The sequence below is a fragment of the Pelophylax lessonae genome (genome assembly GCF_965119305.1).
Source record: "Pelophylax lessonae genome assembly, chromosome: 3".
NCBI classification, from domain to species: Eukaryota; Metazoa; Chordata; class Amphibia; order Anura; family Ranidae; genus Pelophylax; species Pelophylax lessonae.
The window spans coordinates 110,342,667-110,354,930 of record NC_138770.1 but is presented as its reverse complement, the minus strand read 5'-3'; the positions used below and the strand labels follow the sequence as shown (position 1 = coordinate 110,354,930).

Sequence of the window (12,264 nt, the reverse complement as noted above, 5' to 3'; positions counted from 1 at the left end):
TGTGTGTGTGTTTTTGTTGTGTGGTGTGTGTTTTTGTTGTGTGGTGTGTGTGTGTGTGTGTGTTTTTGTTGTGTGGTGTGTGTGTGTGTGTGTTTTTGTTGTGTGGTGTGTGTGTGTGTTTTTGTTGTGTGGTGTGTGTGTGTGTGTTTTTGTTGTGTGGTGTGTGTGTGTGTGTTTTTGTTGTGTGGTGTGTGTGTGTGTGTTTTTGTTGTGTGGTGTGTGTGTGTGTTTTTGTTGTGTGGTGTGTGTGTGTGTTTTTGTTGTGTGGTGTGTGTGTGTGTTTTTGTTGTGTGGTGTGTGTGTTTTTGTTGTGTGGTGTGTGTGTGTGTGTTTTTGTTGTGTGGTGTGTGTGTGTTTTTGTTGTGTGGTGTGTGTGTGTGTTTTTGTTGTGTGGTGTGTGTGTTTTTTTTTCTATGTTGGTTGAACTGGACGGACTTGTGTCTTTTTTCAACCAGATTAACTATGTAACTATATGTACCCTATGGAAAATATAGGGTACCAAAGTTTGTTGCGGTTTCACAGGCACACGCAGTTTTTAAGGCTTGACATGTTTGGTATCTATTTACTCATTGCTACCTCATCTTTTATATTTTACAAAGAAATTGGGTAATATATTGCATTTGTGCACCCAAAAAATAACTTTAGTGTGTTTTTTAACTGAGATTTCGTTTTTATAAAACCATTACACTAATAGTGTGCAACATAATAAATTGGAACCGCCGCTATTTTATTCTCTAGGGCAGGGCTTCCCAAACTTTTTTGGGCCGAGACCCACTTCTGAATACAGTTATTTTTCAGGACACACTTCCTTGTAATTGAATATTCTAAAGTAATTCTAAATAAATATTATTAATAATAATGCATATTTTAAAGGGAGGGGGATGTTAAATTAAAAATATCAATCAATTTATTTTTGAATACACTTAATATTTAAATAAATATAAGGCTATATGGCACTCACCCTCCTTCCTCTCCCAGCGTACCACAGTGAAATTGAAGCCCCTGTCTGCCCTCTCCAGGGCCCAGCACACCTCACCCAGAGTCTCCATGATGAGGAGCTCTATGCTGGTGTTGGTGTCCTGGCTCTTCTCCTTCACATCCTCTACTGGGGTCACAGAAGCTGCCATGAACTCCTGACACCGCCAGGCCACCTGGTCCTCCTATGACACCAAGGCTTCTGTCTCTGTCCGCTATAGCTGAGAGAATCCTGCCGCCAGTTTAGCCACCACCGCTGCCGCCAGCAGGACCAATGAGCTGGCTCTGCACCCCATGAACATATCCTACATAACAGCCCACATACGTACTCACTGATGCAAGTATCCTCCTCGTGGGAAATGCAGACCAGCCTCCATAAACTGCATGGGCGGGGTCCTGAATCCATCGCGATTTGACTGCTCTGGCTCTCTGTAATTTGCGCAGACTCGCACAGTACAATTTAAGCAGGCCCGCTCTCAGTGATTTCCGGCTCATCGCGACCCACTCAAATGCAGCTCCCGACCCACCAGTGGGTCCCGACCCACAGTTTGGGAACTCCTGCTCTAGGGTGTCTGCTTTCAGAAAATATGTACTGTTTGGGGGTTTTACATTTTTTTCAGGCCTAATAGGATTTTTAAAACATGCTTTCAAAAAACAGCTCTGGCAGCAAAAAGTTCAGAGGGTGTAAGACTAAACCGGAGGTCAAGGGAAAATCTCCCCGCTATGGATGCAGAAAGCAATAAAAGATTTTCAAAAGAGTAAGGAAGGGTTACAACCTCAGTGCAGTTGTATTGCTCTCTGAGAATTCCTTTCACTTCCTGTTTATGTGACAGAACAGGAAGTGAGGGGAAATCTTTCCAAACGGGACACTGTAACGAAAAAAGAGGCTTTGAAACTTTCACATTCAATGTAAACAACCCTTTTGGCTCGGTTTATGGGGAAGCCTCCTTTGGCAGTAAATCCTGTTTCCATCGCTGTATCAGGCAAAGCAATACAGGAAAGGCGGGGATGGTAGTGACCGATAAATCTGGCAGAATACAGAACATAGTCATTGGAAAACATGTATGTGCACATTAGGGAGGTTTCCAACTATTTTCTCCTTTGACCTTATCATCGCCCCTCCTGTGGACTTGTCTCTGGGGATGAAGGAGTTTTCTCTGTTTTGAAGGAAAGTAGTTTGAGAACTGAAGACAGATGTATTCCACCCGTGTCCCCAGGATATGTATGACTTAGAATGATAATGCTTGTTTACTATTCTCCTATATACAGAGCTTGCTGCTATATTTGCACAGTGCATCAGTGCTTAGTATTTGTCATCATATCAATAGCTGCACTGTTTGCAGCGAATAATTATCACCTGTTCAGCTGTTGATTGGTAGGACCGCGATGACGTCACTTCCACGCATGCGTACCAATGGTGCCCTAAATGTATGCTGCTCTATACCTGTGCACATTAACATGACAATCAAAGAGAAGCCGTAAGATAGAAGAAACCAATAGGGTCTCCTCTGTCATAAAAATCCTACCTGTCAGTTTTTTTTTTAAGTGTATTTATTTATTATTTATGTATTACAGTCCAACTCCGGCAGAAAATAAACTATCCCTTGCAGTGGGGCTGTGCTCACAAGGGTTAATAGTAGTGATCGACCGATATCTTTTTTTCGTTGCCGATACCGATATTTTGGCCATTGAATATCGGTATCGGCCGATATTGGCCGATATTTTCGTACATTTAAAAATGTTTTTTTATTTTTCATGTTTAGCACTTGACAGATACTCTTGTGGAGGGATCTGGAGGTCTAAAAGACCACAAACCCCTCCTCTGCACTTAAAAGCATTCAAAATGCCAAGTTTGGCTGTTTTGAATGCTGACATTTTTTTTAAATCTGGCGCCAGTACCTGGAAGTTATGTCATGACATCACTTCTGGCTTCCCGATTGCGGCTTTGATCGGGTCTTCGGGGCCATGCAGGATGGTTGCCCGGGTCTCCCGGTGGGACAGGAGACCCCAGCGAGCCGCAGAAGGCGGCGGGAGGGAGGGGCATCCCCTCCCGTTCCTTGTAATGACAGCTGAGAGGCTTCTTAGCCGCATCGGTTGTTCTTACAAGACAGCCGACCATCGGCTATGGACGCCGATACCGGGGTGATGCCTCTAGCTGCAGTCATCACTCCGGTACAAGCACTTTCCCGAAATATCGGTAATATTGGTAACCTCAGGAGCCAATTCCAATATATTGGGGAAAGTGCATATCAGCCCCCGATATATCGGCTTTGCCGATAATCGGTCGATCCCTAGTTAATAGTTCATTTTGTCCAGGGGGGAGGAGAAACTGTTTTACTTACCCGATCCTCCACTACCCCTGGCAGACGGCTCTCCCCCCTGCAGTGGACTGACCTTTGGCCTCCTCACGTCTAATTTGTGGCTATAGAACCTGTTTTTGTTGATGGCATCAGAACCCTAGATCATTGGAACATGAGGGTGCAGAAGCTGCAGGGCTGGTTTAGCTGCCAGGAGTAGTGGAGGATTGGTAAGAATATTTTCTTTTATTATTCTCCTAGACATAAACAAGCAATTAACCCTTGCAGTGCGAGCACAGTCCCACTGCAAGGGTTGATTTATTTTTTTTTAGCCCAGAGTTGGGTTTTAAAACAGGCCCCTGGACCTGTCACAGGTACTTGTCGCACATGCCAAGTATGCCCATCCTTTCCACCCCCTCCTACATTCATGGAAACTGTACTATAGCTTCCATTAATGAAAAGCACTCTATGAATGGAGGAGGCTGGCCATTCATCTCCTTATTCTCTATTCATAGAGCGCTTTTCATTGATGGAAGCTTAGTACAGTTTCTATGAATGGAGGAAGGGGGTGGAAAGGGCCTGTGACAGGTTGGATGGCTGCATTAACCTCTGCAGTGGTAATCTTCTGTTGCTGCAAGGTATAATGGGGGGGGGGGGGGGGGGGTCAGCGAAGGACAAAAGATTTCAACTATGAAAGCAGTCACCAGCACAAGAAACCCATTGAGTGTAAGTACCATCTCTTTTAATTATTTTTTTTTTTTTTAATTCAACTAAACTTAGCCTTTAAAGGAGAACTTCATCCCCACTAAACAATGTTGATCTGTACATTCATCTTCCTTTGCTTATGCAAACAAAAACAGTTAATCATGAAAGTCCTCCTCAGTTCATCTCATGGACCTATTGATCCTGCCCGTGCTTCTTGAAATTCTGGGCTTCCTGTAGAGGACCACCAATAATGCTGTGCTGATGAATTCACAGCAGCGTTGTCGGCCCTCCGACGTGAGTCTCTCCATCATAGTGGTGACGTCATCACGCTGGCACGCACACACCTTATAGGTGTCCTCAGTTTGGAGAAAAAGCTGATACTGCCTCCAGGTAGCTATGTCAGTCTTCTCCCACTAAAGAGAGGAAGAGTACAGGGCAAAGTATCAGTAGTGTAACAATCTTTATAAAGTAATGATACAATGTTTTGTAAAATGATTTTGCTCATTTGAATGGGTTGTTCATGCTACTCTCAAACATATGTTTGAGATCATATACAGCAAAATGAACTTACTCCAGTAAGCTTGTTCTAAGGCTGGCGAAACGTTTTTGTTGCAGCTATGACAACTGCACACAGTATTAGAGAATGGACTAGTTCAGTCTGCCAGTAATGAAGAACAGGAGTATGTGGCGTTAAAGTGAAGTTCACTTTTCTGATCTTTCTTTCTATTTGTTGTGTATTTTTCATATTCTATATTTCATAGAAATGTGAGAACTGCCATTATTCACCCTTTGGAAACTGTACTGTAAGGTCCACAGCTGTCATCTCCATCCATCCTTCACTATTTAGTAGGTCACTGACCCGGAACAAACATGTCAGAACACATATTCAATCTGTGTCATTGGGTATGGTTTAGTAGAGAATGCTAAGTGAATGTTTATTGAGCCTAGTTAGATTACAGTAAGATCACATTTTTCTAGAAGGGGTGATCAATGTGAACACAGCTTCACCTTATTTACCAAACTCTGTGAACATGCACTTTGCAAAGTTCATTTTCTCTACTCCATTAGTGCATCAACCCCTGCAACTCACCTAATGATGACAATTAAGGAAGGGTGACAGCCCATGGGGACCAATGGTGAGGCATGGAAGAAGGGAGTGGGTAGACAGGAGGTGGACTGGGATTCTATGGGCTAGTGGTGCCCTCAAACAGCATCCAATCCTGTGTAGCCGGGACAGGTGCCAGTTTGAATCTCATGTTATCCCATGTTTTTTTGAACCTCTATTATTAATACTGTTATACAGGATTGAAATAGTGCCAACAGTTTGTGCAGTGCTCTGCAACATGATGGCAGACGGTACAGTTACATGGCTCCCAAATGTCCCTTATTTCGAGGGACTGTCCCTGATTTGGACCAAGTCCCTCTGTCCCTCTTTCCTTCTCTTTTGTCCCTCATTTTGGTCTGATCTATACAGCTGTATATAAAATGCACTAATTATCTTACAAAATGTGTCTTCCAGTGCACTGCTAACCCTTTCATCCAATTTCCAAATTGCTGCATTTGTAATTTTCAAAAGCTATTATAATGGAATAGTAGTGGGAAAAAATAGCACTTTGGGGTTTAACTAATCATTTTTTTGTATATTTCACCTTTAGGGGGTGTGGCAGGGGGTGTGTCCCATGGCTGCATACTTTTGCTAATAGGTGTCCCTCGTTTCCATCTCAAAAAGTTGGGAGGTATGCAGTTATAATACAATTCAATATAGGAGGAATCAGAGAGCCCTGCTTGTTAGAGCTTACAATCTAAGAGGGAGGGACAAGTGATACAAAAGGTAATAGCTGTGGGGAATGGACTGATGGAGAAGATAAAAGTACAGCTGCAGGTGGAGGTAGGATAGGATTCTCTGAGGATATGGGTTTTCAGGGATCGCCTAAAGGAGGACAGAGTAGAAGATAGTCAGACGGCAGTGCTTTAAGTGGGCCGGTATGCACTGGTACTCAGTACCGCCACTTCCAAACATGGCTCTTGAGCATACTTCCACCTCTCCATGTGCCTTAGCGTACCAGGTACCAGTATGCTCATTTTGGACATCTGCGCCCTCAATTGCCCCCCCAAGAATATTTCCCACTCCAGAGTCAGACCAATCACCACCAGTAAGTCCCCCTGCTCCGAAGTCCCAGCCAAGGCCAGGGAGGGGGGGGGGGGTTGCTCTGTTGGGACCCTGATGTGGGGTGGGGGGCGAAAAAATTTATAGGCTATAATAGAGTACCGGCACCTCTTTTGGGCCACTTAAAGCACTGTCGGACGGAATGGGGTAGAGAGTAGCAGAGGATAGGAGAAGCTCGGGAGAAGTCTTGGAGATGATCATGGAAGGAGGTGACAAGGGAGCTAGAAAGCAGGAGGTCTTGGGAGAAACGAAAAGAACTATTTGATTGGTTTTTTGAGACTAGATTAACCACTTAAGCTCCGGAAGATTTTACCCCCTTCCTGACCAGGGGGTATTATGCGATTCGGCACTGCGTGAATTTAGCGGACAATTGCGCAGTTGTACGACGCTGTACCTAAACGAATTTGACATCCTTTTTTTCCCACAAACAGAGCTTTTTTTTGGTGGTATTTGATCACCTGTGCGATTTTTTGATCATGCGCTATAAACAAAAAAAGAGCGTCAATTTTGCAAAAATAACAATATTTTTCACATTTTTTTATATGAAATTCCCCCCCAAAAAAAATGTAAAAATCTAAATTTTTTAACATTTTCGGCCAATTTGTTTTATGCTACATATGTTTGGTAAAAAAAAATTGCAAAAAGCGTATTTTGATTGGTTTGCGCAAAAGTTATCGCGTTTACTAACAAAGGGAAAGATTTTTGTCATTTTTGTTGTTTTTTTTAAAACGCGTAATGGCGGCGATCTGCGATTTTTTTTGCGGTACTGCGACATTGCGGCGGACAGATCGGACCCTTGACTGACATTTTTGACACTTTTGGGGTTACCAGTGACATTACTGCAGTAATCAGTGCTATACATATGCACTGTTACTGTAAAATGACACTGGTAGTGAAGGGGTTAACTTTATTTGAGAGGGAGGGGCTGTGTGTGTCCCTAGTGGCGTGATTCTAACTGTGATTGGCTGTGGCTTGAGGTGTAGGAACAATGATCAACGGTCCTACATAGTAGAACCCTATGATCACTGTTCCTACACAGGGGAGAATGACAGTCGGCTTGTTTACACTAGCCGCCTGCCTTTCTCCCGCTGTCATGGACGATCGTGAGTGAGCGGCGGACATCGGGGTCCGCCGCTCACACGTGCGCGGGGGGGTCCGTGACCGCGCGGGAGCGCGCCTCCAGCAGCGCACGCTCGCTCCCCAGAGCCTCACAGGCTAGTGACGTACCGGTACGTCACTTTGCCTGTGAGGGGCTGACCGCCGCAGTATATGTACTTGCGGCGGTCGGCAAGTGGTTAATGATGTTGCTGGGGGAAGAGTTGTGAAGGGCTTTGTTAGTATTTTGAATTGAATTAATTGGGTGAGTGGAAGCCAGTGGAATCTCTATAAACTTTGCATGTGCTATAATTCGTAGGAATTTTCAGTAGTCCTCCAATTAGACTCCTGAAAGGCAATAATCAAACACTTGTCTGGTAGAGATGTCCAGATTCTGGCCCCCCTTAAAAGCTCTCTGTTACCACAAAATTCTCTGACCTTGTGGGGATACTTTGAAATCCCAAATCTGGACACTTTTTTATTTTTTCATCTTTTAGCCCATTCATACATTTTATGTCAGTCCCAATGTTTCTCTATGGGTTCATTTAGATAATAAAAAATGTTGATTGATTAGCTGCTTCAGGATTGTACAGAATGAGCCACACTTCTGACTCCCTACCACCAGTTCCGGTGTTGTGCCTCAGCTCTCTCCAGTTGATTTGCCATTTACAAAGCACGGTGTGCGATAACACTGGGGCCAGCTGTACTTTGTCACCTTATACTAATGGCTTTCTAAATAAAAACATCAAATCACTGAAATATGTAACAAATTATCAGATTTTAAAGATGTACAAATGGGATTTAAAGATGGAAAATGAAGGGAGTCCAGACTTGGGCTTCCTTACCATACTGTATATAAAAAATGTTTTTGCTTTAGGTACACTTGTATCTAAAATCGAAACATTTTATTTTATTTCTGGATACATTAGGGGAAAACCCGTCAGTTTTTTTTTTTTTAAATCTTTGTTCTGTGTGTTTTTTTCCTACTCATTCTGTTCTATAGACTCAATAGAGAAGTATCTCAGCTTGACCACTTAAGCCCCGGAAGATTTTACCCCCTTCCTGACCAGGGGGTTTTTTGCGATATTTTTTTACTGCGTGACTTTAACGGACAATTGCGCGGACGTGCGACGCTGTACCTAAACGAGTTTGACGTCCTTTTTTCCCCACAAACAGAGCTTTCTTTTGGTGGTATTTGATCACCTGTGCGATTTTTTGATCATGCGCTATAAACAAAAAAAGCGTAAATTTTGCAAAAATAACAATATTTTTCACATTTTTTATATGAAATTCCCCCTAAAAAATGTAAAAATCAAATTTTTTTAACATTTTCGGCCAATTTGTATTATGCTACATATGTTTGGTAAAAAAAATCGCAAAAAGCGTATTTTGATTGGTTTGCGCAAAAGTTATCGCGTTTACTAACAAAGGGAAAGATTTTTGTCATTTTTGGTGTTTTTTTTTTTAACGAGTAATGGCAGGGATCTGCGATTTTTTTTTTGCGGGACTGCGACATTACGGCGGACAGATCGGACCCTTGACTGACATTTTTGACACTTTTGGGGTTACCAGTGACATTACTGCAGTAATCAGTGCTATACATATGCACTGTTACTGTAAAAATGACACTGGCAGGGAAGGGGTTAACTGTATTGGAGAGGGAGGGGTTAAGTGTGTCCTAGGGGCGTGATTCTAACTGTGATGGGACAGGTCTACTATTGTAAAAACAGAGATCAATGGTTCTACATAGTAGAACCGTCTGATCTCCATTTTTACACAGGGGAGAATGACAGGCGGCTTGTTTACATAAGCCGCCTGACTTTCTCCCTCTCTACCGACGATCGCAGTGTGACCGGCGGACATCGGGTCCGCCGGTCACACGCACGGACTCTTCAGTGAACGAGCCAGGGTGGGCGCGCGCCTCAGCGGGTGCGCGCTCGCCCGCTATTGGCTCACAAGCCGGTGACAGGCTAGTGACGTACTGGTACGTCACTTTGCCTGGCCGGGGCTGACCGCCGCAGAATATCTACTTGCGGCGGTCGGCAAGTGGTTAAGGGAAGTCCAAAAAAAGTGGTTACTATCAGAGGACCACCTATGATCTCACCTGGTGCAATGAAGGTAACCACTACTTTTTAGGTCTTCCCTTAAGCTAAGACTTTTTAATACATGTGTTTTGGGTACGAAGACCAAACCCTCTAAAAAGTGTGTGAGTGAGTCAGTAAATTAAGAAATGATCAGATAGGGGGTGTTTCGTCCTGCTTTTTATTACCATTTTTGTTATTTAAGTGAGAGATTATTTGTCCATAGTGAGGGAAATCTCCTCGTAGACAGTTGTCACCAGAACCAATGTCCATATTGGAAGATTTTATTTCTATAACTATTTTGGTGATAACTCAAAATTTGGGATTTTGCTTCACTTTCAGTGACATCCAACATGTGTCCAGGGCCCTAAATAAGGTACTGAAGTAACTCCTGAAGTGGGTTATATGTCATCGAATGGGATTTTTTTAAATTAAATAATTTTCGGGAATTTCCTCCTTGTACATTAGTTTGTACCCGAGGTATGTGCTCACCTATGGACATTGAGAATCTCCTTTTTGTAGTTCAAGATCTATGGAGTATAACATATTTACCAGACACTAAGATGATGATTCTAGGTTTTTTTTCCGAGAACCTTCTCCTTGTACATTAGTTTGTACCCGAGGTATGTGCTCACCTATGGACATCGAGAACCTCTTTTTTGTAGATCAAGATCTATGGAGTATAACATTCTTACCAGACACTAAGATGATGATTCTAGGTATTTGTTCTGAGGACCTTATATCACCAATATTTTGGTTGATGCTGACACGCATTATTTTTTCTTGCCCATAAACGTATAGCTTAAGGTAATTGTCTCCTTGTCCTCCTACATTTGCACAATTACAAAAGGCCGTTAATGCTATCTTGGAGAGAGAGAGATTGACGCACCAGAACAGAGGCTGCCCTGTATGGTTATCATCTACTTTAGCAGACTCTTTTCTTCCTCTGCTACTTCTCCATCACTCACCTGATTCAAAGCTACAGTATAGTTTCATTCTGCATACTAGTTTGAGACTATTGTATATCTGTGGTTTTCATCTGCTTTTTTTTTATTTACCCATTGGGGGTTGTATTACGATATTGTTTGGATTTGAAAGATATGCTCACAGAGGGAGCTTTGATCTTGCCTGACATTTTGTGTTATTGGGGTGTAATGTTTTGCATGTACTCGTAATCGTTACTTTACGAGACCTAATTAAGTGTTGTAGCTGCTTTAATTGTTTTGTGTTGATATTATATCTGTCGTTCTGAATCCTCCTATGATTTGCACTTCTTTTTATTGTCTTGTATGTTTTGTTAAAACTTTAATAAAAACTACTTGATTAAAAAAAAGAGAACCTCCTTTTGGACCAGCACCAAGGTAACAAACAGGACAGACAACCCAGTGGCTCACACTTCTTCCAGGCCAGCCATAAAAACCTGACAGAGGTTCAAAGCCTTACCTACTCTGTCCAAAGCTTAAAAGAAAGTTTTGGTGAAAACACTGTGGTCTGGTAATGAGGATCAGTAGTACGATGACTTTTTTAATGCCCAATGATGCTCTTACTTTCATAGAACTGTAAATCCTGATTGTGTATACAGGTTCCTATGAGTTATAATAAGGATTTTCTTTTCTTTTAGGCTGGCAGTGATGGAGAGAGTATAGGAAACTGCCCCTTCTCTCAGCGCCTCTTTATGATCCTCTGGCTGAAAGGAGTCGTCTTCAATGTAACCACAGTTGACCTGAAGAGGTAAGATTTAGCTTGACATGTCTCCAGCCTAACACTCATGGATATATCTGATTAATTATTGATCCAGTCAAGGCATTCGGTGGATCTGGGATTTTTTTTTATTTGGAAAGCCAACTAATCACGTTTCTGAACTTTTTCTCTTCTATTCCATTTAAAAAATAAAGGAAATATACTGTAACATCAACTGAGGCTGTGTAAATTTCAGTTATCATTTGATCATTTGATCAACTTTAGACCTGGTGAGAAATGATAAATAGAAAGACCATAGAAAGAAATTTCTTGAAAAATGAAAAAAAAAATAAAAATAGAATAATCTCCTTTTTATTCCGTTGTTTTCCACCGTAACCCCTTCTCGTTCAGCCCTAGTATCCCTTTAACATCTCCTGATCATTACTAGAGACCCTAAGTTATGCTGTCTTTGACAGCTCCGTCACTGTGCTGGGAATGTGCAGTGACCGCGCTCTCAGCACAGAAATAGAAGCCATCCATGGATGCATATGTGCAGCGTGTGGGCATTAAACCCTGCCCTCTTCGCTGCGGCATGTATGCGTTATGTGGGCAGCAAAAGGTTAAAAAAAATTAAATAAAAAAAATAATAATTTCAGGATACAGTAAGGAATTGTTATTCCTGTCTGTGTTCCCATTGAAAAGAGTTTTCATCACTTCTTGTCCAGAAACAACAGGAAGTGAGGGGGAAATTCTCAAGGTGACAGCTGTTACCTAAACAGGTGTCCCCATTGAACGATTTTCACTTTTCTTCTGTTCTAGTGGCAATTGTAAAATATTTTCTGTCCCCATAAACTTCTGTCTCGGTAACAATAGTCACCGGGACAAATAGAGAAATAGTGACGATGAATCTCCACAATAGAGACACAGACAGAAATAAATACCTGACAGAGGTTTTAACCCTTCACCATTCTATCAAAAATAATTCTACAAAATATTTCTCTTGATAGAATTTACAATAGACAATTGGAAAACCAGATAATTAGATGGCTCAAATAATCAAACTGTAATAATTGTGTGCCCCACTAAAGTGTATGAAACTGAGGCAGGGAAACATAAGTATTCACAGCCTTTGCTCAATACTTTGTTGAAGCACCTTTGGCACCAATTACAGCCTCAAGTTTTTTTGAGTATGATGCGGGAAGCTTGGCACACCTATTTTTGGGCAGTTTTTCGCATTCTTCTTTGCAGGACCTCTCAAGTTCCA

At 42.2% G+C, this 12,264-nt stretch overlaps 1 protein-coding gene across 2 annotated transcripts in view; it reads left to right on the top strand.

The window, feature by feature from the left end:
- Window positions 1-12,264, top strand: part of CLIC5 (chloride intracellular channel 5) — a 200,310-nt gene that overhangs the window by 142,783 nt on the left and 45,263 nt on the right. For both annotated transcript variants that reach the window (XM_082251894.1, XM_082251895.1), the window contains exon 2: window positions 10,942-11,051. In XM_082251894.1, the coding sequence (XP_082108020.1) occupies window positions 10,942-11,051 (110 nt within the window). The remainder of the gene's footprint in view (window positions 1-10,941; window positions 11,052-12,264) is intronic.